This window comes from Engystomops pustulosus, chromosome 8 (genome assembly GCF_040894005.1).
Source record: "Engystomops pustulosus chromosome 8, aEngPut4.maternal, whole genome shotgun sequence".
Lineage (NCBI taxonomy): Eukaryota > Metazoa > Chordata > Amphibia > Anura > Leptodactylidae > Engystomops > Engystomops pustulosus.
Genome location: NC_092418.1, coordinates 6,030,083 through 6,056,867, shown reverse-complemented (window position 1 = coordinate 6,056,867; position 26,785 = coordinate 6,030,083). Strand labels below are relative to the sequence as shown.

The window sequence follows — 26,785 nt, the reverse complement described above, 5'->3', positions numbered from 1 at the left end:
TGTCCTCACCTGATCCTCCTCCTCATTCTCCATCTATGTCCTCACCTGATCCTCCTCATCATTCTCCATCTATGTCCTCACCTGATCCTCCTCATCATTCTCCATCTATGTCCCTCACCTGATCCTCCTGAACCCATTAGCTGGTTTTGGTTCTCCATTTTCAATGTTCCATTATCATCATTATCATTATAAAAGACACAGCTGAATGTGACAGCCAAGACTTTACCTGCATTCACACAGGGATGAGACCACAGAGGATGTGACTGCAGGAAATGCAGCATCAAAACCTGCAGACAGTATCACACCGGATAGGATTAGATACACAGCTCAGCAGACAGCAGCATACATGGGGGCACATTTACTTACCCGTCCCGTTGTGATCCCCGCTGTTCGTTGTCCGACCTTGGTTCAGAGCTGCCACAATTCATTAAGATCCTTCATACAATTTTCTGTATGTGTCGCTTCCCCGCTCAGGTCCCTGGAGTTCACCTTCTTCTTCCTGGTGCATGTAAGTGCATTGTCCGTGTATAATGCGCTGTACGGGGAGTCACTAAGATCCTACACCCGATATCCTGCATGTGTCGCTTCCCCGCTCAGGTCCCTGGAGTTCACCTTCTTCTTCCTGTTGCATGTAAGTGCATTGTCCGTGTATAATGTGCTGTGCGAGGAGTCACTAAGATCCTGCCCCCGATATCCTGCATGTGTCGCTTCCCCGCTCAGGTCCCTGGAGTTCACCTTCTTCTTCCTGGTGCATGTAAGTGCATTGTCCGTGTATAATGTGCTGTGCGGGGTGTCACTAAGATCCTGCGTCCGATATCCTGCATGTGTCGCTTCCCCACTCAGGTCCCCAGAGTTCACCTTCTTCTTCCTGGTGCATGTAAGTGCATTGTCCGTGTATAATGTGCTGTGCGAGGAGTCACTAAGATCCTGCACCCGATATCCTGCATGTGTCGCTTCCCCGCTCAAGTCCCCGGAGTTCACCTTCTTCTTCCTGGTGCATGTAAGTGCATTGTCCGTGTATAATGCGCTGTGCGGGGAGTCACTAAGATCCTGCACCCGATATCCTGCATGTGTCGCTTCCCCGCTCAGGTCCCTGGAGTTCACCTTCTTCTTCCTGGTGCATGTAAGTGCATTGTCTGTGTATAATGTGCTGTGCAGGGAGTCACTAAGATCCTGCACCCGATATCCTGCATGTGTCGCTTCCCCGCTCAGGTCCCTGGAGTTCACCTTCTTCTTCCTGGTGCATTTAAGTGCATTGTCCGTGTATACTGCGCTGTGCGGGGAGTCACTAACATCCTGCGCCCGATATCCTGCATGTGTCACTTCCCCGCTCAGGTCCCTGGAGTTCACCTTCTTCTTCCTGGTGCATGTAAGTGCATTGTCCGTGTATAATGCGCTGTGCGGGGAGTCACTAACATTGTGCGCCTTATATCCTACATGTGTCCCCGTTCAGGTCCCCGGAGTTCACCTTCTTCTTCCTTTTGCATGTAAGTGCATTGTCCGTGTATAATGCGCTGTGCGGGGAGTCCTTAAGATCCTGCGCCCGATATCCTGCATGTGTCACTTCCCCGCTCAGGTCCCTGGAGTTCACCTTCTTCTTCCTGGTGCATGTAAGTGCATTGTCCGTGTATAATGCGCTGTGCGGGGAGTCACTAACATTGTGCGCCTTATATCCTACATGTGTCCCCGTTCAGGTCCCCGGAGTTCACCTTCTTCTTCCTTTTGCATGTAAGTGCATTGTCCGTGTATAATGCGCTGTGCGGGGAGTCCTTAAGATCCTGCGCCCGATATCCTGCATGTGTCACTTCCCCGCTCAGGTCCCTGGAGTTCACCTTCTTCTTCCTGGTGCATGTAAGTGCATTGTCCGTGTATAACGCGCTGTGCGGGGAGTCACTTAGATCCTGCGCCTGATATCCTGCATGTGTCGCTTCCCCGCTCAGGTCCCTGGAGTTCACTTTCTTCTTCCTGGTGCATGTAAGTGCATTGTCCGTGTATAATGCGCTGTGCAGGGAGTCACTAAGATCGTGCCCCGATATCCTGCAGGTGTCGCTTCCCCGCTCAGGTCCCAGGAGTTCACCTTCTTCCTAGTGCATGCAAGTGCATTGTCCATGTATAATGCGCTGTGCGGGGAGTCACTAAGATCGTGCGCCCAATATCCTGCATGTGTCGCTTCCCCGCTCAAGTCCCTGGAGTTTACCTTTTTCTTCCTTTTGCATGTAAGTGCATTGTCCGTGTATAATGCGCTGTGCGGGGAGTCCTTAAGATCCTGCGCCCGATATCCTGCATGTGTCACTTCCCCGCTCAGGTCCCTGGAGTTCACCTTCTTCTTCCTGGTGCATGTAAGTGCATTGTCCGTGTATAACGCGCTGTGCGGGGAGTCACTTAGATCCTGCGCCTGATATCCTGCATGTGTCGCTTCCCCGCTCAGGTCCCTGGAGTTCACTTTCTTCTTCCTGGTGCATGTAAGTGCATTGTCCGTGTATAATGCGCTGTGCAGGAAGTCACTAAGATCGTGCCCCGATATCCTGCAGGTGTCGCTTCCCCGCTCAGGTCCCAGGAGTTCACCTTCTTCCTAGTGCATGCAAGTGCATTGTCCATGTATAATGCGCTGTGCGGGGAGTCACTAAGATCGTGCGCCCAATATCCTGCATGTGTCGCTTCCCCGCTCAAGTCCCTGGAGTTTACCTTTTTCTTCCTGGTGCATGTAAGTGCATTGTCCATGTATAATGTGCTGTGCGGGGAGTCAATAAGATCCTGCGCCCGATATCCTGCATGTGTCTCTTCCCCGCTCAGGTCCCAGGAGTTCACCTTCTTCCTAGTGCATGTAAGTGCATTGTCTATGTATAATACGCTGTGCGGGGATTCACTAAGATCGTACGCCCAATATCCTGCATGTGTCACTTCCCCGCTCAGGTCCCTGGAGTTCACCTTCTTCTTCCTGGTGCATGTAAGTGCATTGTCCATGTATAATGCGCTGTGCGGGGAGTCACTAAGATCCTGCGCCCGATATCCTGCATGTGTCGCTTCCCCGCTCAGGTCCCTGGAGTTCACCTTCTTCTTCCTGGTGCATGTAAGTGCATTGTCCGTGTATAATGCGCTGTGCGGGGTGTCACTAAGATCCTGCGTCCGATATCCTGCATGTGTCGCTTCCCCGCTCAGGTCCCCGGAGTTCACCTTCTTCTTCCTGGTGCATGTAAGTGCATTGTCCGTGTATAATGTGCTGTGCAGGGAGTCACTAAGATCGTGCCCCCGATATCCTGCATGTGTCGCTTCCCCGCTCAGGTCCCTGGAGTTCACCTTCTTCTTCCTGGTGCATGTAAGTGCATTGTCCGTGTATAATGCGCTGTGCGGGGAGTCACTAACATTGTGCGCCTTATATCCTACATGTGTCCCCGTTCAGGTCCCCGGAGTTCACCTTCTTCTTCCTTTTGCATGTAAGTGCATTGTCCGTGTATAATGCGCTGTGCGGGGAGTCCTTAAGATCCTGCGCCCGATATCCTGCATGTGTCACTTCCCCGCTCAGGTCCCTGGAGTTCACCTTCTTCTTCCTGGTGCATGTAAGTGCATTGTCCGTGTATAATGCGCTGTGCGGGGAGTCACTAACATTGTGCGCCTTATATCCTACATGTGTCCCCGTTCAGGTCCCCGGAGTTCACCTTCTTCTTCCTTTTGCATGTAAGTGCATTGTCCGTGTATAATGCGCTGTGCGGGGAGTCCTTAAGATCCTGCGCCCGATATCCTGCATGTGTCACTTCCCCGCTCAGGTCCCTGGAGTTCACCTTCTTCTTCCTGGTGCATGTAAGTGCATTGTCCGTGTATAACGCGCTGTGCGGGGAGTCACTTAGATCCTGCGCCTGATATCCTGCATGTGTCGCTTCCCCGCTCAGGTCCCTGGAGTTCACTTTCTTCTTCCTGGTGCATGTAAGTGCATTGTCCGTGTATAATGCGCTGTGCAGGGAGTCACTAAGATCGTGCCCCGATATCCTGCAGGTGTCGCTTCCCCGCTCAGGTCCCAGGAGTTCACCTTCTTCCTAGTGCATGCAAGTGCATTGTCCATGTATAATGCGCTGTGCGGGGAGTCACTAAGATCGTGCGCCCAATATCCTGCATGTGTCGCTTCCCCGCTCAAGTCCCTGGAGTTTACCTTTTTCTTCCTGGTGCATGTAAGTGCATTGTCCATGTATAATGTGCTGTGCGGGGAGTCAATAAGATCCTGCGCCCGATATCCTGCATGTGTCTCTTCCCCGCTCAGGTCCCAGGAGTTCACCTTCTTCCTAGTGCATGTAAGTGCATTGTCTATGTATAATACGCTGTGCGGGGATTCACTAAGATCGTACGCCCAATATCCTGCATGTGTCACTTCCCCGCTCAGGTCCCTGGAGTTCACCTTCTTCTTCCTGGTGCATGTAAGTGCATTGTCCATGTATAATGCGCTGTGCGGGGAGTCACTAAGATCCTGCGCCCGATATCCTGCATGTGTCGCTTCCCCGCTCAGGTCCCTGGAGTTCACCTTCTTCTTCCTGGTGCATGTAAGTGCATTGTCCGTGTATAATGCGCTGTGCGGGGTGTCACTAAGATCCTGCGTCCGATATCCTGCATGTGTCGCTTCCCCGCTCAGGTCCCCGGAGTTCACCTTCTTCTTCCTGGTGCATGTAAGTGCATTGTCCGTGTATAATGTGCTGTGCAGGGAGTCACTAAGATCGTGCCCCCGATATCCTGCATGTGTCGCTTCCCCGCTCAGGTCCCTGGAGTTCACCTTCTTCTTCCTGGTGCATGTAAGTGCATTGTCCGTGTATAATGCGCTGTGCGGGGAGTCACTAACATTGTGCGCCTTATATCCTACATGTGTCCCCGTTCAGGTCCCCGGAGTTCACCTTCTTCTTCCTTTTGCATGTAAGTGCATTGTCCGTGTATAATGCGCTGTGCGGGGAGTCCTTAAGATCCTGCGCCCGATATCCTGCATGTGTCACTTCCCCGCTCAGGTCCCTGGAGTTCACCTTCTTCTTCCTGGTGCATGTAAGTGCATTGTCCGTGTATAATGCGCTGTGCGGGGAGTCACTAACATTGTGCGCCTTATATCCTACATGTGTCCCCGTTCAGGTCCCCGGAGTTCACCTTCTTCTTCCTTTTGCATGTAAGTGCATTGTCCGTGTATAATGCGCTGTGCGGGGAGTCCTTAAGATCCTGCGCCCGATATCCTGCATGTGTCACTTCCCCGCTCAGGTCCCTGGAGTTCACCTTCTTCTTCCTGGTGCATGTAAGTGCATTGTCCGTGTATAACGCGCTGTGCGGGGAGTCACTTAGATCCTGCGCCTGATATCCTGCATGTGTCGCTTCCCCGCTCAGGTCCCTGGAGTTCACTTTCTTCTTCCTGGTGCATGTAAGTGCATTGTCCGTGTATAATGCGCTGTGCAGGGAGTCACTAAGATCGTGCCCCGATATCCTGCAGGTGTCGCTTCCCCGCTCAGGTCCCAGGAGTTCACCTTCTTCCTAGTGCATGCAAGTGCATTGTCCATGTATAATGCGCTGTGCGGGGAGTCACTAAGATCGTGCGCCCAATATCCTGCATGTGTCGCTTCCCCGCTCAAGTCCCTGGAGTTTACCTTTTTCTTCCTGGTGCATGTAAGTGCATTGTCCATGTATAATGTGCTGTGCGGGGAGTCACTAAGATCCTGCGCCCGATATCCTGCATGTGTCGCTTCCCCGCTCAGGTCCCTGGAGTTCACCTTCTTCTTCCTGGTGCATGTAAGTGCATTGTCCGTGTATAATGCGCTGTGCGGGGTGTCACTAAGATCCTGCGTCCGATATCCTGCATGTGTCGCTTCCCCGCTCAGGTCCCTGGAGTTCACCTTCTTCTTCCTGGTGCATGTAAGTGCATTGTCCGTGTATAATGTGCTGTGCAGGGAGTCACTAAGATCGTGCCCCCGATATCCTGCATGTGTCGCTTCCCCGCTCAGGTCCCCGGAGTTCACCTTCTTCTTCCTGGTGCATGTAAGTGCATTGTCCGTGTATAATGTGCTGTGCAGGGAGTCACTAAGATCGTGCCCCCGATATCCTGCATGTGTCGCTTCCCCGCTCAGGTCCCCGGAGTTCACCTTCTTCTTCCCGGTGCATGTAAGTGCATTGTCCGTGTATAATGCGCTGTGCGGGGAGTCACTAAGATCCTGCGCCCAATATCCTGCATGTGTCACTTCCCCGCTCAGGTCCCTGGAGTTCACCTTCTTCTTCCTGGTGCATGTAAGTGCATTGTCTGTGTATAATGTGCTGTGCGGGGAGTCACTAAGATCCTGCCCCCGATATCCTGCATGTGTCGCTTCCCCGCTCAGGTCCCTGGAGTTTACCTTCTTCTTCCTGGTGCATGTAAGTGCATTGTCCGTGTATAATGTGCTGTGCAGGGAGTCACTAAGATCCTGCCCCCGATATCCTGCATGTGTCGCTTCCCCGCTCAGGTCCTCGGAGTTCTCCTTCTTCCTGGTGCATGTAAGTGCATTGTCCGTGTATAATGTGCTGTGCGGGGAGTCACTAAGATCCTGCACCCGATATCCTGCATGTGTCGCTTCCCCGCTCAGGTCCCGGAGTTCACCTTCTTCTTCCTGGTGCATGTAAGTGCATTGTCCGTGTATAATGCGCTGTGCGGGGAGTCACTAAGATCCTGCACCCAATATCCTGCATGTGTCTCTTCCCCGCTCAGGTCCCCGGAGTTCACCTTCTTCTTCCCGGTGCATGTAAGTGCATTGTCCGTGTATAATGTGCTGTGCGGGGAGTCACTAAGATCCTGTGCCCGATATCCTGCATGTGTCACTTCCCCGCTCAGGTCCCTGGAGTTCACCTTCTTCTTCCCGGTGCATGTAAGTGCATTGTCCGTGTATAATGTGCTGTGCGGGGAGTCACTAAGATCCGACACCCGATATCCTGCATGTGTCGCTTCCCCGCTCAGGTCCCCGGAGTTCACCTTCTTCTTCCTGGTGCATGTAAGTGCATTGTCCATGTATAATGCGCTGTGCAGGGAGTCACTAAGATCGTACGCCCAATATCCTGCATGTGTCACTTCCCCGCTCAGGTCCCTGGAGTTCACCTTTTTCTTCCTGGTGCATGTAAGTGCTGATCATGCGTCACAATTTGATTTTTAAATCCCGTGGTTTGTCCGAATCAGTCGGGTTGTCTGACGTCCATGCACCCCCTGATTTGTGTTGAATGCAAGCTGTCGCCGTTGTGCCACAAACTGATCGCGTGCGGCAAAAACCCGGGGCAATTCAGCGCAAAATGGAAAAATTAGCAAACCTGATGGAAATGCGGCCGCGGGACCCTTAGTAAATGTGCCCCATGATGTGGTTAGATACACTGCTCAGTATCACACAGGAGAGGATTAGATACACAGCTCAGCAGACAGTATCACACAGGATGGGATTAGATACACAGCTCAGCAGTCAGTATCACATAGGATGGGATTAGATACACAGCTCAGCAGACAGTAGCACATAGGATGGGATTAGATACACAGCTCAGCAGACAGTATCACACAGGACAGGATTAGATACACAGCTCAGCAGACAGTATCACACAGGATGGGATTAGATACACAGCTCAGCAGTCAGTATCACATAGGATGGGATTAGATACACAGCTCAGCAGACAGTATCACACAGGATAGGATTAGATACACAGCTCCGCAGACAGTATCACACAGGATGGGATTAGATACACAGCTCAGCAGACAGTATCACACAGGACAGGATTAGATACACAGCTCAGCAGACAGTATCACACAGGATGGGATTAGATACACAGCACAGCAGTCAGTATCACACAGGACAGGATTAGATACACAGCTCAGCAGACAGTAGCACACATGATAAGATTAGATACACAGCTCAGCAGTATCACACATGATGGGGGCTCTGGCACATAGTGGGTTAAGCAGATAATGTAGTGCAGATTGGGGAGCGCTGGGGAAACGCTTTGCAGAAAGTGATGTCATGATAGTTTTGTGTCCAAGCGTCTGGGAACTCGGCCCGAAATCCACAGACTAAACATTGGGGCCAAGTCTGAGAGGAACGAAGTGACAGCCCCGACCCTGACACCGCTGACACAAAGCCAACGACTCGTTATTGTTAAGGGTTATACAAAATATATAGGGGCAGATTTACTTACCCGGTCCTGTCGCGATCCCGCGGTGCGCTGTCCGACGAGGATTCGGGTTCGGCGCGATTCACTAAGCTCGTGCTCCCGAGTTCCTGCATGTGTCGCTTCCACGCTGAGATCCGCCGGAGTTCACCTTCTTCGTCCCGGTGCATGTGAGTGCTGAATCCTTTTTTAAATTCTGTGGTTTGTCCGAATCTGCCCGGGTTGTCCAACGACCACAGCCCCGATTTCTGCCGCGTGCAAAAGAAGAAGAGGAGACTAAAGAAGACCAAGGCGTCTCAGGAACCTGGAGTATGTTCTTCTACCGGTCTCCTCCGGGCAGGCAGCAGTGCCAGCCTGTCGTGTAGGCCCCGTTGCCCAGCCCAGCACGAATCCTGCAGTGGACTCGGTGCCAGGGTGCGGGGAGATTGCAAAGCTACGTTCCATCATGGCGCAGAGCACCAGCCTTGTTTGCAGTAGCAAGGATGGTGCAGGGAAGGCATCGGCCGAAAGGCCGGACAGTGAGGGCGATCCGGCAGGTCCTGGTACTGTGCGCTGCCCCCCAGTGGGAGGGGGGGGTGGCCCGGTGCCAGGGGCAGTGGCGGTGGCTCCTGTGGCCCCTAGCGCTGTGGCTGCATCTAGTTCCAGTGAGCAGCGGCAGTGTGATGGGGCTGCTGGGGCTTGTGGTGCGGCACCTCCCAAACATTCTGTGCAGCCTGTGGGAAAGGCGCAAGAAAAGTTTTATTTTTTATTGGATCATCTGACCCTGGAGATGACCATAAGAGACTGTCCGGAGTTTGATCGGGGTTGGAGCTGCCTCTTCTCAGGCTGTATCAGCTATGGAGGTGGCTCTACCCCCTGTGTCCAGTGACGCCGAGGCAACCCCAGGTCCTCCTGGCCCAGCTGGTGTGAGTGATGCAAGGAAGCGAGGCAGTACTCTACATAGTGTGGTGAATGTGGGGGTGGTGAATGGTGCTGAGAGGGGTGATCCTGGTGTGAGTGCTGGTCCATCTGCACCCCCAGTGGTGGCCGCTCCCATAAGGAGCTATGCGAGTGTCACCGCTGGGGCAAGTGGGGTTAACTCCTTGTCTCCTGGCTCTGGGAACAGCGTTTTGCAAAGGCGTCTTCTGGAGGCTCTCAGGAGAGGGGAAAAGTCAATCACTGTAGAGGGGAGAGATGTTGATCTGTCCTTCTGGACAGACAGGCATGGCCTGGCAGCCTTCCAAGAGAAAAGGGGGGGGGGGGACTGTATTGTCTTTACCCACAACCGGGCCCGGAGCTGCCTGTAGGAATGTGGTTCGTCTTCGCTGGAGGGGCAGTGACGCATGCCCACCCAGGTCAAGGGTGGTGGAGCTCCTCCTGAAGATGAACTTCAGGGCTAGTGACATCTTTGCCCTGATACATCCTTATGGTACTCCGGAGTTCGATGTCAGCTTTGTCCGGCCGGAGGGCTTAGAGCTGGCAAAGAACGAGCCCGCCTGGCGAGACTTTGCTGTGCAAGCAGTGTCTCGCCAAAACACAGTCAAGAAGGTGACCGTTTTGACCTATAATGAGTCGCTTATGGTGAAGTTGTACTGATACCTCAGAAAAACCGCGATGAATTTGGCATTTGGTCTGGGGCCTGGACCTTCATGATGAAGTTGAAGTGTTCAGGCGGCACAGTCGCCCACATTCCTTCTTCAGCCTTTCTTGGGCGAGACAGAATCCTGATCTTCTACCAGGGGCAGCCAAAGGTATCATCATAGTATATAAGGCTGGAAGGAGACGCAAGTCCATCAAGTCCAACCTTCAAGAATTAAATAAATGTTTTAGCCCCATAACCCGTGATATTTTTCCTCTCCAGAAAGTCATCCAGGCCTCTCCAGAACATGTACATAGAGTCGGCCATAACAACCTCCTGCGGCAGAGAGTTCCACAGTCTCACTGCTCTTACAGTAAAGAACCTTTGTCTATGGTGATGGTAGAATCCACTCTCCTCTAGGTGTAGAGGATGTCCCCTGTCTATGGTGATGATAGAACCTCCTCTCCTCTAGGTGTAGAGGATGCCCCCTTTCTATGGTGATGGTAGAACCTCCTCTCCTCTAGGTGTAGAGGATGTCCCCTGTCTATGGTGATGGTAGAACCTCCTCTCCTCTAGGTGTAGAGTATGCCTCCTGTCTATGGTGATGGTAGAACCCCCTCTCCTCTAGGTGTAGAGGATGCCTCCTGTCTATGGTGATGGTAGAACCCCCTTCTCCTCTCGGTGTAGAGGATGCCCCCTGTCTATGGTGATGGTAGAACCACCTCTCCTCTAGGTGTAGAGGATGCCCCCTGTCTATGGTGATGGTAGAATCGCCTCTCCTCTAGGTGTAGAGGATGCCCCCTGTCTATGGTGATGGTAGAATCGCCTCTCCTCTAGGTGTAGAGGATGCCCCCTGTCTATGGTGATGGTAGAACCTCCTCTCCTCTAGGTGTAGAGGATGTCCCCTGTCTATGGTGATGGTAAAACCTCCTCTCCTCTAGGTGTAGAGGATGCCCCTGTCTATGGTGATGGTAGAACCTCCTCTCCTCTAGGTGTAGAGGATGCCCCCTGTCTATGGTGATGGTAGATCCTCATCTCCTCTAGGTGTAGAGGATGCCCCCTGTCTATGGTGATGGTAAAACCTCCTCTCCTCTAGGTGTAGAGGATGCCCCTGTCTATGGTGATGGTAGAACCTCCTCTCCTCTAGGTGTAGAGGATGCCCCCTGTCTATGGTGATGGTAGAACCTCCTCTCCTCTAGGTGTAGAGGATGCCCCCTGTCTATGGTGATGGTAGAACCTCCTCTCCTCTAGGTGTAGAGGATGCCCCCTGTCTATGGTGATGGTAGAACCTCCTCTCCTCTAGGTGTAGAGGATGCCCCCTGTCTATGGTGATGGTAAAACCTCCTCTCCTCTAGGTGTAGAGGATGCCCCTGTCTATGGTGATGGTAGAACCTCCTCTCCTCTAGGTGTAGAGGATGCCCCCTGTCTATGGTGATGGTAGAACCTCCTCTCCTCTAGGTGTAGAGGATGCCCCTGTCTATGGTGATGGTAGAACCTCCTCTCCTCTAGGTGTAGAGGATGTCCCCTGTCTATGGTGATGGTAGAACCGCCTCTCCTCTAGGTGTAGAGGTTGCCCCCTGTCTATGGTGATGGTAGAACCTCCTCTCCTCTAGGTGTAGAGGATGTCCCCTGTCTATGGTGATGGTAGATCCTCCTCTCCTCTAGGCGTAGAGGATGCCCCCTGTATATGGTGATGGTAGAACCTCCTCTCCTCTAGGTGTAGAGGATGCCCCCTGTCTATGGTGATGGTAGAACCTCCTCTCCTCTAGGCGTAGAGGATGCCCCCTTGTCCTGGTCACAGGCCTAGGTATAAAAAGATCTTTGGAGAGATCCTTGTACTGTCCGTTCAGGTATTTGTACATTGTAATGAGGTCTCCCCTCAGTCGTCTTTTTTCTAAACTGAATAATCCCAAATTTTGTAATCTGTCAGTGTATTCTAATCCCCCCATTCCCCTAATAATCCTGGTTGCTCTCCTCTGCACCCGTTCCAGCTCTACTATATCCTTTTTATACACTGGTGCCCAAAACTGTACACAATATTCCATGTGTGGTCTGACCAGGGATTTGTATAAGGGCAGAACTATGTCTTTATCATGAGAATCTATTCCTCTCTTGATACATCCCATAATTTTATTTGGTCACTAAACTTAAGTTTACCATCCACCAATACGCCCAAGTCCTTTTCAGCTTCAGTTTTACTAAGTAATTGACCGTTTAGAACATAATTAGACTTTTTGTTTCCATGGCTCAAGTGCATAACTTTACATTTATCTACATTAAAATTCATCAACCATTTCTCTGCCCATCCCTCAAGCTTCCACAAATCCCTCTGTAATGCTAAACTATCGACCTCAGTATTTATTACTTTACACAGCTTAGTATCATCTGCAAATATTGAAACTTGACTGTGTAAACCCACTACAAGGTCATTAATAAAAATATTAAAAAGAAGTGGCCCCAATACTGACCCCTGTGGCACTCCACTGGTAACATCAACCCAATCTGAGAATGTGCCATTAATGACCACCCTCTGTTTTCTATCACTAAGCCAATTACTTACCCAGATACACAGATTTTCTCCTATTCCCAGCAGTCTCATTTTATATACCAACCTTTTATGTGGCACGGTGTCAAATGCCTTTGAGAAGTCCAGATATACAACATCCACAGCGTCCCCCAGATCCAGTCTTGAACTTACCTCCTCGTAGAAACCAATCAGATTAGTCTGACAGGACCGATCTCTCATAAACCCGATGCTGACGCTGGGTTATAAGGTTGTGCACAGTGAGATACTCCAGGATAGCATCTCTAACAAACCCCTCAAATATTTTCCCCACCACAGGTCTGTCACAGGTGCGGTGACCCCACACACTTTAGCACCAGCTGCCGTTCCTTGAGGGCCAATAATGAAATGGACACCTCAATTTCTTTGAAGAGAAGTTGCCCTAATTCTGGAGGGAAAAGGAACCATCTTCAGAAGACAGTAGGGGGAAGGGAAGTAGTAAGAATAAAGCCGTTTAACTCAATGGGGGTCATTTACTAAGGGGACGATTTGCGTTTTCCCGACGTGTTACCCGAATATTTCCGATTTGCGCCGTTTTTTTCTGTATTACCCCGGGATTTTGGCACATTGGTGCCGGCCTGCACGCGACGGAAATCGGGCGGCGTGGCCAAGCGAAAAACCCGACTGATTCGTAAAAACCGCCGCGGGACTCGCGCTTACCTTCACCAGGAATAAGCCGGTGAACGTCGGAGGAACTACCTTTGTGAATTGCAGGAAGTCCCGAATCCACTGCAGAGAACACGCCGCTGGATCGCGAATGGGCCGGGTAAGTAAATCTGCCCCAATAACTCATGATAGCGGCACCCACTCTGCTGATGCTGCTCAGAGAGTCACCATTTTTGTGTCCTCGGGAGGGGAGGCGCAATGGGTGATGTCAGAGGTTGACTGCTACTCAGAGGCTTCTGGGTCCAAGATCAACCAGGATAAGTGTGAGAGTCTCTGGCTGGGAGAGGGGGATCCAGGCTTTGATCTCCCGGACACTCTTCCAGGACCCCAGGACTCTGCCAAAGTTCTCGGCATCGAATTTGGCCAGGGGGATTACCCCATGCAAAACTGGGACGGCAGGCTTAAGATCGCCGCTCAGAGGGTGGACCAGTGGAAGGGTTGGTCTTTGACCCTCAGAGAAAGGGTTAATCTGATCAAAACCTACCTGCTCCCGTTACTGATTTATCTGGGCAGTGTGTGCATGTTGCCAGAGCCCCTCTGGACTCGGGTCTACAGTCTGTTCTTCCAGCTGTTATGGGGGAATAGGCTGAACCTAATCAAGAGGGAGGTTACTTACCGCACGAGGAGACAAGGAGGGTTGTGTATGGTCAACCCTGTGGTGTTCCTAGTGAATACCTTTCTTAAGATCAATGTAGCAAACCTCTGGAAAGAGAGGGCTCCTCCGTGGGTATACTCCTGCAGGGGATGGTTTCGGCCTTTCTTCCAGGAATGGGAGACAGGAGGGCAAGTGAAGGATCTCCGTACACCACATGGGCATCTTCCGGCTTACGCTACCCCGGTTCTGAAGGTGATTCGCCGGTGGGGTCTGGGAATGTGGGAGATCAGGACCATGTCGAGGAAACTCCTTGACAAGAGGGTTCTGTTGACCCATTTCCAGAAGCCTCTGGCCCGCAGGGATTGCCCAAGTCGGGATCTTGGGGTGGGTTTGAGTTTATTGAATTCCATCAGGATCCCCTTGAAGTTTTGGGACGTGACTTGGCGCTGCTTCCATGGAAAGCTGTGTGTGAGGGACAATCTGAAGTGTTATTTCTAGGTGTGAATGGGGCTGGAGCAGCGGGTGAGTTGTTGTATACACTCACCGGCCAATTTATTAGGTACACCTGTCCAACTGCTCGTTAACACTTAATTTCTAATCAGCCAATCACATGGCGGCAACTCAGTGCATTTAGGCATGTAGACATGGTCAAGACAATCTCCTGCAGTTCTCCCGAGCATCAGTATGGGGAAGAAAGGTGATTTGAGGCCTTTGAACGTGGCATGGTTGTTGGTGCCAGAAGGGCTGGTCTGAGTATTTCAGAAACTGCTGATCTACTGGGATTTTCACGCACAACCATCTCTAGGGTTTACAGAGAATGGTCCGAAAAAGAAAAAACATCCAGTGAGCGGCAGTTCTGTGGGTGGAAATGCCTTGTTGATGCCAGAGATCAGAGGAGAATGGGCAGACTGGTTCGAGCTGATAGAAAGGCAACAGTGACTCAAATCGCCACCCGTTACAACCAAGGTAGGCAGAAGAGCATCTCTGAACGCACAGTACGTCCAACTTTGAAGCAGATGAGCTACAGCAGCAGAAGACCACACCGAGTGCCACTCCTTTCAGCTAAGAACAGGAAACTGAGGCTACAATTTGCACAAGCACATCGAAATTGGACAGTAGAAGATTGAAAAAACGTTGCCTGGTCTGATGAGTCTCGATTTCTGCTGCGACATTCGGATGGTAGGGTCAGAATTTGGCGTCAACAACATGAAAGCATGGATCCATCCTGCCTTGTATCAGCGGCTCAGGCTGGTGGTGGTGGTGTCATGGTGTGGGGAATATTTTCTTGGCACTCTTTGGGCCCCTTGGTACAACGCCACAGCCTACCTGAGTATTGTTGCTGACCATGTCCATCCCTTTATGAGCACAATGTACCCTGTAACATCTGATGGCTACTTTCAGCAGGATAATGCGCCAGGTCATAAAGCTGGAATCATCTCAGACTGGTTTCTTGAACATGACAATGAGGTCACTGGACACAAATGGCCTCCACAGTCACCAGATCTCAATCCAATAGAGCATCTTTGGGATGTGGTGGAACGGGAGATTCAGCCGACAAATCTGCGGCAACTGTGTGATGCCATCATGTCAATATGGACCAAAATCTCTGAGGAGCTTCCAGCACCTTGTTGTATCTATGCCACGAAGAATTGAGGCAGTTCTGAAGGCAAAAGGGGGTCCAACCCGTTACTAGCATGGTGTACCTAATAAAGTGGCCGGTGAGTGTATTATGTTTGGTTTATGCCATGTATCGCTGTTAGGTTTCCTACTTTCAATTTGACATCTAGAGGATGTAGTGAGCAGTGTGGGGTGCGGGGCTGTCGTGTGGTGTGGGGTGGGGTGCGGGGCTGTCGTGTGGTGCGGGGCTGTCGTGTGGTGCGGGGTGCGGGGCTGTCGTGTGGTGCGGGGTGCGGGGCTGTCGTGTGGTGCGGGGTGCGGGGCTGTCGTGGAGTGTGGGGGTGCGGGGCTGTCGTGGAGTGTGGGGGTGCGGGGCTGTCGTGGAGTGTGGGGGTGCGGGGCTGTCGTGGGGTGCGGGGCTGTCGTGTGGTGCGGGGCTGTCGTGGGGTGCGGGGCTGTCGTGGGGTGCGGGGTGCGGGGCTGTCGTGGGGTGCGGGGTGCAGGGCTGTCGTGGGGTGCGGGGTGCAGGGCTGTCGTGTGGTGCGGGGTGCAGGGATGTGGTGCGGGGTGCAGGGCTGTCGTGTGGTGTGGGGTGCAGGGCTGTCGTGTGGTGTGGGGTGCAGGGCTGTCGTGTGGTGTGGGGTGCAGGGCTGTCGTGTGGTGTGGGGTGCAGGGCTGTGTCTTCCTTGGGTTGTAGATATTTGGCAGATACACAGGGAGGAGCACCGTGTAATCTTCTCTCTATAACCAGATTCCTGACTTGGAGGCAAAAGTTTTGTTTAGGAATTTCCTATATTTGGAAACTTGGAATTGTGGGGGGAGGGGCGATGACTTATGTAATTGCAGATCCTGCACATTAGTCCTGGTGGATGAGAATGGTCTCCAGCAGACGCAGCGGGGGAGGGGGATCAGCTGGCGCCAGAGACGGGGATCTGCATCCAGATTGTTTGTGTATTTTACATTTTATTATTTTAGATTTTGATTGAAAACAAATGAAACCCAAGTGACGCGTTACCTTCAGGTCTACATGGACACCTTGGCCAAAATACTGGTCACGTGACCAAAGACTTACACTCTAGCCACAGCCTGAGCTGCATTTACCAATGTCCTGCAGTGGAAGTGGTGTCTCAGTGATTGGCCAGTTAATTGTTGAGTAACACGTGGCCCACCGGTGACACAGGAGACCTTTCTGGCCACCACCAACCACCAAGGTTCTCATATTGTGATTGGGGGTGGGGTAACCCAACAAAATAATTAGTAGTCAAACTCGGAAAAATCTCCCCACAAGAGCAGAGAACCCCGTTTTCAGCAAGGCCACCGTGGTTGAGGCGACCTCCATAGCCGCAGTCTTCTCCGCTACGGCCACGACCGGCTGGGCAGCCATAACCACCGTCCCCCTGGCTGCAGCGGCTCCCACCACCCCATAAATCCCCAGACCTGCGGTGACTCCCAGCGTGACGGCACTGCATGTGAAACGCGTGGTGTAACTGGAGCAAAACTTCTCCTGCTCCTCCTGTAAATGAGCCTCCAGCTCCTTCTGCAGCTCGGAGTGATGGGAAGGGTTGGGACCCAGGAGGGAATCTTTGAACTTCGCGATTAGTTCTGCCGACTTCTCAGAAACCAGAGTCCTCATGGTGGAGGGGAGAAGATGACTTGGCTACAGAGAGGAGACAGAGAGAGACCATGAAACGCGTCAGTCTATCGGGGTCAACCTTCACCAATCACCACCTCCTGCACCTCCCGGTAAAGGTCTCCATGCTCAGCCCGTCACGTTGCGTCACACGTTCCCATTTTGGACTTTTACTAAATGTATGGAATTTTTTTTTCTATAAAAATTGATGAAGGAAAATAAAAGTTGAGAATATTCTAACCTGTGTCTTAAGGAATTCCTGGAGCTCCTCCTTGATGGCTTCAAGAATCTTCTGGTTTTTGATGGCATAAAACATCTGTGGGGTAAAGAAGAAGAAGGATGATGGTAAGAGGCAACAAGGATCTGTATGTTCTCCCTGTATAGGGTTCAGCTGGTCATGGACTGAGGCCGTTCCAGCATGTTAAGGTTTCTGCTCTTCCTTTATGCAAGTAGGAAGGTTCAGAATTCCATTGGCTCCCGACCCCACGTCATGTGACTCCTCCCTACTCATATCATCCCTGTAACCCCTCCCTGAGCTCATCCCATCTTTCTGTGGCCCCTCCCACCTCCATTCACTCCTCCCCTATTATATATAATCCCTGTAGTCTCCCGCACTTCACATCTTTTCCTTTTTTTAGCTCCTACCACTACATGTGACTCCTCTGTTATGATACATCATCGCTTTGGCCACTCCCTCTGGTCTTTTTCCTGTTGTAGCACCTCCCTCTCCTCATTACCTCCCCCTCGTCTTCTCCTCCCGCCGCTCCTCCCCCTCGTCTTCTCCTCCCGCCGCTCCTCCCCCTCGTCTTAGACTCCCCCGGAGAAAGTTAGGGCCGAAGTGGACCAGGAGGCGGAGCCAGTAACGGAGGCCCGTCATGATGAGGGGGACCGGAGCGATAGGGTTAAGGGGGCGGGGCTTAAGCCCGCGCCGAAGATCTCGCGGCAGCCACAGTCTCCCGGTCACTTAAAAGGGGGCAGGGACAGCCCCTTCTTCCTCTTGCCACGACGACAGGGAACCGAACACCCACCCGCCCTCCCTTTGGTGCGCTGGGTAAATGTTGTTTAAACTTGTCACGCAGCCTGTGGCGGGGTCTATGAGGGCCAGTAGGGTGAAGCATTATACAGGTGGAAGTGGTTTTGGGAAGAACGAGTGTTTGGTCACACCCGGTGGGTGGACCTGGGAGGAGGAAATTGAGTGTCCGCGACATTTTGGCACCCCACGAGCGGTGCGGCGTGGGAATTTGCATACACTCTCTTCTCTCTGGCCCTCATAGACCTTCTTTCTGCAGGTTTTTTCATGTAAAGTTAATAAATGTTAAATTGTAACATGTTATTTATGTTAATATATTTAAATGTTTGTTAATAAAGAGGCTGCTGTGGCCGCTATATTCCAACTTCAAAGGCGTCTTTCCGTGTATTTCTGTTGGATAAGGTAAAGGTACACAGGGATTGATGGGTGTACGGGTCATAGCTACTGAGCACATCGGGAGTCCCTACATCAAGTCTGTGCTAAAAATTGTTATTGTCCCCGTGGGCTAGAAAATACCAGAAATCCATGGTGCATCCAACAAGTGCCCCCCGGATTAGCAGCCAGGTGGGTCCTGTGTACATTATATGACACTTACCTCCATTGGAGTGGAGAAGCCGTATTTTTGATGCTCCAAAACATCAATGAAATTCTGTGTGAGAGATTGAGGATTCCAGAGTTATAATCTACTGAACACATCCCCATTCGGCATTACATACATCTGACAGTTGTAGCCGAGCCCCTCTGTCATAAATCTATAGTCACAGCCCCGCCCCTCTGTCATAAATCTGTAGCCAGAGCTCCGCCCCTCTGTCATAAATCTGTAGCCAGAGCTCCGCCCCTCTGTCATAAATCTGTAGCCAGAGCTCCACCCTCTCCGGCTTTACCTGTAACATGGATGGCACGTGGCCTGGCGTCAGCACTTGTCCGGTACTGCTGGTCTTAATCCGGTGCCACACTCCACGTACCACGTCCTGCACATAGACCCGGAGATTCTCCTGGAAGTCCTCGTCCATATCTGCCAGGAAGACGTTATATGGCTGAAGTGAACAAGTCTAGTAGCGAAGCATCACAATCCAAACATCATCCATGGAATTTCTCAAAATTAACATTTCTTTCATTGTGACGACAACCAAATCAACTAGACGCATTTTATCCCTGATGAAACCGCCGAGTCTGCCCCGGCCGGGGGACCTGGCCCCGGAGTCTGCCCCGGCCGGGGGACCTGGCCCCGGAGTCTGCCCCGGCCGGAGGACCTTACCCCGGAGTCTCCCCTGGTTGGAGGACCTTACCCTGGAGTCTCCCCTGGCCGTCTCCTGTGATGCCTTTGCCTGGGTGTGGGAGTAGGAAGCAGCGAGTGTGACTGCTCCTCAGACCCCACAACACTTTGGGGTAACTACGGCCCTTCTGGAGTTTCTAAAAATGAGATAAAAAGTGAAATAAAAAAAGAAGAAATAGAAGAATAAAGACCCAACACAGAAATAGAGGTCTATGTAGTCACAATAAATCAAACATCCAGCAGCAGCAGAGTTTTAGGAGACATGTCCTCTAAGGTAGCGCACACAGATACCGCAGCGCTGTACGGTGATTGCCAAATCAGTCTCCATCCCCAATGAGGCTCACATTCTAATCACCTACCAGTATGTTATGGAGTGTGGGGGGAAACCGGAAGACCTGGAGGAAACATACATACAAACACTTTGCAGACCTAGATGGGACTTGAACCCAGGACCCCAGTGCTGCAAGGCTGTAGCGCTGACCACTGAGCCACCCTGCTGCAAGGCAGTAGTGCTAACCATAGAGCCGCTGGCACCCTTTGCACACACCGCACATAGTACACACCGCACGCCCCTTGCACACATGATCTGATCACATGACTATTTGATGTTACTTATAGATGGAATGTTGGATTGGTCACATTGCTTGAGAAAGGATCCTTAATAGGGTCTGAAACTTGGGTTAAAGTACTGATCCATTCTTTCACCTGATTTTGGAGTGCAGCCTCATTTTTTAGAATATTTTAGTGATACCCACAGACACCTCCCCCCACCCCCACCCACACACACAGAGGCCCTTAACCTCCTCTGTAGATGTGAATGGTGGCAGGACCTTCGGAAAGTCTACATGTTTTTTTCTTATGGGTCAGGTAGGGAGACTGCTATAAAAATATCAGATGACGCACATCAACCATGGAGACCAAGGTGGTGCAGAGGACGTCCATGCATTTTCATACCTCAATTTCCCGGCTGATGTAAAAGCGAGCCGCATCTAGGCCACAGTTACTCGAGTCGTGCCAGTCACGGATTAAAACGTCCAGATACTAAAAATCATCCAAAATAATGGGACTCAAAAAAAACTTCAAAGATGGAGAATATACAAGCTTTGCACATGACCACGTCGTCCAACAAGCTCCAAGGATCACCCACCTGTAGTCTCTGAGAGCCAAACTCTTCTCCCATGTGGAGATACATCTGGAAGAACATGAGATGTATCAGACATGACTTATCTATGTTGGATAAGTCTGTAGACAGGACCTACCCTGATGGACCCTCAACCTGATGGACCCTCAACCTGATGGACCCTCAACCTGATGGACCCTCAACCTGATGGACCCTCAACCTGATGGACCGCCTCACAAACCACACGGAAAGCTGAAGCACAACTCCTCACAACTATGTCAAACCAGTCTACATCTACCAACTAATCTTTCCTCAGTTCCATCTCTTGGGGGAAATGTCTTCCTGACTCCAAATATGGCAGTAATAGTAACGCCACGCCTTCTCCTGACATCTTAATCCCAGAACTTGTAGCGATGAACCCAACAGACGAGTCTCGCCTGGGGCTTATTAATAGATTCATGTTCATACAAGTTCTAATTGTGGTCAATTGGTCAACCAGATGTCCCCACAACACCCACCTCCATGTAGTCAAGTTCTGTCTCCTTCAAGCTGCCGGCCACATTGAAAACCTAAAAGATACATCAGACGACCAATGAAGGCCTCGTTTTTTGGTTCATCCAAGGGTATAAAATTCACCTCTGACTAGAATAAAGATGTGATGGGACCTTCCTCACCAGATGGGAGCTGAGGAGCATGGACAAGGCAGACAGCTTGATGCAGCTTTCCCGGTCACCCTCAATGTCCAGTGAACCCTCTGTGTCCAAGATGTAGACGGCGACCTGGGATGAAAAGAACATGGTGTAATGGTGAAGAAGAAGCTGAGGCGAGACGTTTGCTTCATTCCATCCAACGGACTCACCTTCTCCCCCGCATGGCCCAAGATGAAGGGTCTGTTCCAGATCCAGACGCCTTTTGTAGTGCTGTCAATGCCACATCTCCATTCAAAGCCTTGGAGGGGCTCATCAACGGCTCCAAGGCCGACGTCCTCACCCTTCTCCTACAAAATGAGAGTCAAATTCGAAAAACTGTTGTCCATGACTTGACTTTCTCTATGCTCCCACCCTCGGAGGTGTATGGTCATCCCTGAGGTAAGTATGTGCCCCCCCTTCTCACCAGACTCCCCAACGCTCTCATGATGTAATTCATCAGGAACGACTTCCCCCGTCTTTTCTCCCCGATGACGCAGAGAAGATAGATGGGATAAGTCGACAGATGACTCTTCAGGAAGCAGTCGTAGACCACGGACTCGTCCAGGTGTAGGCGGCCATTCCCATCTGTCCACACCAGCTGCATGGGGTAACCCTGCTCCGGAGGTGGAGGACATTCCTGAGGGTATGATGGACACCGGTGATGATGGTCCCTCAGATCTTGTTGCTATCCCGTGGCAGCCGTCCTTACCTTCTCACTGGTCTTCTCCTGGATTCCCTTTTGGATCTTGGCGATGAGGTTCATCAGGCGATAGTCGGGTATGATCTGGTGTCGGGGGCAGGGTGCCCTGCACTCGGGGCACAGGTAACCCTCCAGCTGTGGGCTGCTCCAGTGGGTGGTTATACAGTTGCGGCAGAAGGTGTGCCCGCAGGCGATGGACACTGGATTCTGCAAGTCATCGAGACACACGGAGCAGGTGATGTCCTCCACCAGGGTCTGGAAGTTCACAGCGCCGCCCGCAGGCAGAGGACAAGGATCACTGAGGAAAGACATGGAAACCAGGTCAGCTGGGGCTACCCACCCACAACGACGCCTTTAGTGGCAGTACATTGGCGCAGATCTATCTTGTGTCCTATAGTCAGACGATGTCATCCAGCAGCAGACACGGGGACATATCCGGAGCAGCAGGAGACCTCGTAGACTACAATCTGCACCTCCTATTACTTTACACCACAATTTTTGCGCATTTTGATCATTTATGGTCCAGTGATACGTGTTATATGCAGGGAGGTGTGGATCCAGCATGATGAGGGTTGTAGTGTGCGCTTTAGACTCTTATATGTGCGATCGCATTCAATAAATGTGGAGCAGGACAGGGCAGCGATGCCGAGATTAGGGGAGGACTGTGCAGCTATGCTGGAATCATTGGAGGACTGTGCAGCCCTGATCATTATAGGGCAATTAGGTAGGTACTTAGGACCGGGAAGCTGTGGATTTGAGGTACACTGTGTGGCTTGGTATAGAGGATAGTGCGATTATGCTGCTATCACGAGAGGACTGTGCGCTGAGGATTGGCATTGAAGCGGTGCTGGATTATCAGCCTCCCCCGTGTAGTCCCCCCCGTCTAGTCCCCCAGTGTAGCCCCCCCGGTGTAGTCCCCTATAGCCCTGTGTGTAACCCCCTGTAGTCCCCGTGTGTAGTCCCCCTTGTGTAGTGCCCCTTGTGTAGTCCCCCCCCCGTGTAGTCCCCTATAGCCCTGTGTGTAACCCCGTGTAGTCCCCCCGTGTAGTCCCCTGTAGCCCTGTGTGTAACCCCCTGTAGTCCCCGTGTGTAGTCCCCGTGTGTAGTCCCCCCCGTGTAGTCCCCCCGTGTAGTCCCCCCCGTGTAGTCCCCTATAGCCCTGTGTGTAATCCCCTGTAGTCCCCGTGTGTAGTCCCCCCTGTGTAGTCCCCTATAGCCCTGTGTGTAACCCCCTGTAGTGTTCCTGTGTAGCCCCCCCTGTGTAGTCCACTATAGGTCTGTTTGTAACCCCCCGTAGTCCCCGTGTGTAGTCCCCCCAGTGTTGTCCCCTATAGCCCTGTGTGTAACCCCCTATAGTCCCCGTGTGTAGTCCCCCTGTGTAGTCCCCTATAGTGTCCCTGTGTAGCCCCCCATGTAGTCCCCTATAGGCCTGTGTTTCCCCCCCCCCGTAGTCCCCGTGTGTAGTCCCCCAGTGTAGTCCCCCCCGTGTAGTCCCCTATAGCCCTGTGTGTAACCCCCTGTAGTCCCCGTGTGTAGTCTCCCTGTGTAGTCCCCTGTAGTGTCCCTGTGTAGCCCCCCGTGTAGTCCCCTATAGGCCTGTGTGTAACCCCCCGTAGTCCCCGTGTAGTCCCCTATAGCCCTGTGTGTAACCGTGTGTAGTCCCCCGTGTGTAGTCCCCTATAGCCCTGTGTGTAACCCCCCATAGTCCCCGTGTGTAGTCCCCTGTAGTGTCCCTGTGTAGCCCCCCCGTGTAGTCCCCCCCATGTAGTCCCCTATAGCCCTGTGTGTAACCCCCTGTAGTCCCCGTGTGTAGTCCCCTATAGCCCTGTGTGTAACCCCCTGTAGTCCCCGTGTGTAGTCCCCCTGTGTAGCCCCCTGTGTAGTCCCCTATAGCCCTGTGTGTAACCCCCCGTAGTCCCCCCCTGTGTAGCCCCCCCGTGTAGTCCCCTATAGCCCTGTGTGTAACCCCACGTAGTCCCCGTGTGTAGTCCCCCGTAGTGTCCTTGTGTAGCCCCCTGTATAGTCCCCCCCGTATAGTCCCCCCGTGTAGTGTCCCCCGTGTAGTGTCCCCCCTGTGTAGTCCCCCCTAGCCCTGTGTGTAACCCCCTGTAGTCCCCGTGTGTAGTCCCCCTGTGTAGCCCCCTGTGTGTAACCCCCCGTAGTCCCCGTGTGTAGTCCCCCGTAGTGTCCTTGTGTAGCCCCCTGTATAGTCCCCCCCGTATAGTGTCCCCCCTGTGTAGTGTCCCCCCTGTGTAGTCCCCCCTAGCCCTGTGTGTAACCCCCTGTAGTCCCCCTGTGTAGCCCCGTGTAGTCCCCTATAGCCCTGTGTGTAACCCCCCGTAGTCCCCGTGTGTAGTCCCCCGTAGTGTCCTTGTGTAGTCCCCCCGTGTAGTCCCCCCCCAGTGTATTCCCCCCCCCCCCCCCGTGTAATCCTCCGCTGTCGGCCTCTCACCTCACAGGCTCGGGGGTCTCTCTGGTTCTGTCCGCTGTCTCCCTCTTCGGCCTCCTCCTCGGCCTCTTCCTCTGGGGCTCTGTGGGTCGCTGTGCTGCTCTCAGGGAGGCTGGAGGTTCTGACCTGGTGGCCTCCATGTTTGTTTATCTGCCTGTAGCCGCCTCTAGACCCGGAAGCCGCCCTCCCCACAGCTGCTCCTCCTGTTCCCAGCTCCACACCCCCTGATGTAGCAGAGCTGAGCTCGTCACTGTGTAACAGGATGCACAATTACTGTAATGAGGAAGATAAGACCTGACATCTGAGGCCAAGTCCTGGCAGTAACTGCTCAGTGTGAACACAAACATGGAGACAACGTAAAGGGACAGAAAATCCTAGGGATTGTCCTGCAGCTTTCTGATAGATGTCTCTTCTGTGGACCTTCCTCTTCTGCCGTCTGATAGTTTGTTACAATGTGTCCGGGAAGGTAAATGTCCACACTGATACATTGTAACAAATCCCCAGCTCCATTGTTTGCAGGATGTTAATGGATTACGATTAATTAGCATGAAGTGAGTTTTCATGTAAATCCATTAATCCTTTCACACGTTTAGTTTTTTTGATGCCTCAATGATAAGTTCTCACCCAGTATCATCCACACCGGCTTCTGGCTTCAAAAACTGCATCTGAAAAACAGAAGGTATGAACGCACCTTTAGGGTGCATTCACACAATGCGTCACTTTTCACTGCTGAGGCCGCAGTCACACGTACCGCTAGGTGTCCGTCATAACGCAACGCTAGCGCACAGGGGGAGGTCCTCGGCCCGAACGCACATGTGTTTCCAGGGAAACGCATGCGATTGTTAAGCCAATCGCATGCGTTTCTGTGGAAACGCATGTGCGTTCGGGCCGAGGACCTCCCCCTGTGCGCTAGCGTCGCGTTATGAACGGACACCTAGCGGTACGTGTGACCGCAGCCTGAGGTTACATTGTGGTTTAGGCTGCAGTCACATGTACCGCTAGGTGTCCATTCATAACGCGACGCTACCGCACATGGGGCGCTAAAAAACGCATGAAAAAAAGGTGACACAACGCATCGTGTGAAAGCGCACTGAGGCTACGCAGCAAGGCTGCCCCAAGTGGCCAAACATCACACTCCCATGGTGCTCAGCAGCACAATTTTGGAGGTGAGACTTGGCCAGGGCTTCTTCTTAGGGTGATGGCACACGTATGCGTTTTAAGCAAAACGGGCCAAAAACGGACTAAAAACGTGTGACATCACCCTTACCTGCAAAATCGGGAATGGGGGGGGGGTCATTCTGTAACAGGATAGATGAAGGCCAATAGGAGTACCACACGTCAAAAAATCCATAATATATATACCAAGAAAAAGGGACGTGATATAGGTACTAATGCTGTACACGATGGAAAAGACAATAGAAAATCTTTATTTATATTCACATAAATATAAGTATAAACCAAACGTGTATGCCAAGGACAATTTAGAAACAATTAAAAAGCACCATCCAGTGCTAAGTCTCAAATATAGCAACAAGACAAAATGGTATACAAAGGTAATGGGTGCTTGTTGCTATGGGCAACCCTAAGAATCTAATGCAAACAAATAGGCAATAGGATTGCTAACCCACCTACCCTATACAGTCTGAGCGACCAGTGCATTGCTGGAAGGTATATAAAGTAAACAATATAGCAATGTAAATGATGCGCAAGATAAATATACCAAACACTTGAGAGACTAATGAAAAAATATCACCGGGTATAGGGTAGATGGGGCTGGCTCCCCACGCATTCCGCCACCGAGCCTGGTGGCTTCCTCAGGGGTATGTGGCTCTTGATTTTGATCAGCTCCATACAGGTGAGTATGGAGCTGATCAAAATATGGCGTCGGTGTGCGAGCGCGGGGGTGTGCGCGTGTGCCCGCCGCGAGGTCACATGACCGGCCCAATCCTCCAACCTCCAATTTGGGCGGGCCATGCGGCGTCACGGCTAAGCGCACGCCCAGCCACCGCACTCGCTGATGACATAAGGATAAAGGTTATGACAGGTACGTCTAGTGGCATGGAACAGGATATAGAAAAATGCATGACAAGACCGAAGTAGTACATAGAGGACATTATTGATGAGCTAGTAGTTGCTAAGAGCATAAGGCAGTGGTGGCGAACCTATGGCACGGGTGCCAGAGGTGGCACTCAGAGCCCTTTCTGTCGGCACTCAGGCCATCAGCCCAGGACAGAGTTCACCAAACAGGACCAAATCCATCAAATCTTCCTGCAGTCCTAGCAACTTATTAGAGGCTGCACTCAGTGCTATATTACAGCGACACTTCATTGGCTGTTTGGAACTGCTTCAAAAAAGAGAAGGTGTTGAAAGAAGTGCATTATCTTTGGAGGTCATCCTGCTGGACCCTTCATTCTTCATGTACAGAGAGACTGTGGACAGAGGCTATGAGAGTCTGAATTTGCCCATCTTCTTTCAACTGTAGTAGTGGCATTAGGCGGCCGATACAATTGAAAGATGTGGAAAAACAGGAGGCAATAAGTTACTGCTTAAAATGCCATGTTGGCACTTCACGGTAAACAAGTGGATTTTGGTTGTAGTTTGGGCACTCGGTCTCTAAAAGGTTCGCCATCACTGGCATAAGGGGTGCTGGAAGTAGAAGAAAATTATTCAAAATCGGCTTGTGCCAAATAAATGAAAAGAAAATGTGAGATCCTAGAACAAAGAACTCTATGGGGCAGATTTACTTACCTGGTCCATTCCCGATCCAG

General features: G+C 51.8%; 1 protein-coding gene across 1 annotated transcript; it reads right to left on the bottom strand.

Moving 5' to 3' along the window:
* Positions 1-16,066: 16,066 nt before the first annotated feature.
* On the bottom strand, positions 16,067-24,222 carry LOC140076282 (RING finger protein 112-like). The gene is made up of 13 exons (XM_072122841.1): positions 24,021-24,222; positions 21,578-21,866; positions 21,293-21,505; positions 21,039-21,176; positions 20,854-20,958; positions 20,698-20,748; positions 20,207-20,251; positions 20,014-20,100; positions 19,073-19,196; positions 18,668-18,798; positions 18,379-18,432; positions 16,995-17,069; positions 16,067-16,780 (listed from the first exon to the last, which is right to left on the bottom strand). Exons 1-13 carry the CDS (start codon positions 24,155-24,157, stop codon positions 16,385-16,387), a joined length of 1,845 nt encoding a protein of 614 aa, XP_071978942.1. The 5' UTR covers positions 24,158-24,222; the 3' UTR covers positions 16,067-16,384.
* Between the last annotated feature and the right edge of the window lie 2,563 nt (positions 24,223-26,785).

What these genes read in the sequence shown, in the direction of transcription:
- LOC140076282 (XM_072122841.1), bottom strand. Translation starts at nt 24,157, where the DNA reads ATGGAGGCCACCAGGTCAGAACCTCCAGCCTCCCTGAGAGCAGCACAG. An exon ending in AGGAGAAGACCAGTGAGAAG is followed by an intron (nt 21,506 to 21,577) that starts GTAAGGACGGCT and finishes TCATACCCTCAG; the next exon opens with GAATGTCCTCCACCTCCGGA. An exon ending in TGCTCCTCAGCTCCCATCTG is followed by an intron (nt 20,749 to 20,853) that starts GTGAGGAAGGTC and finishes TGTATCTTTTAG; the next exon opens with GTTTTCAATGTGGCCGGCAG.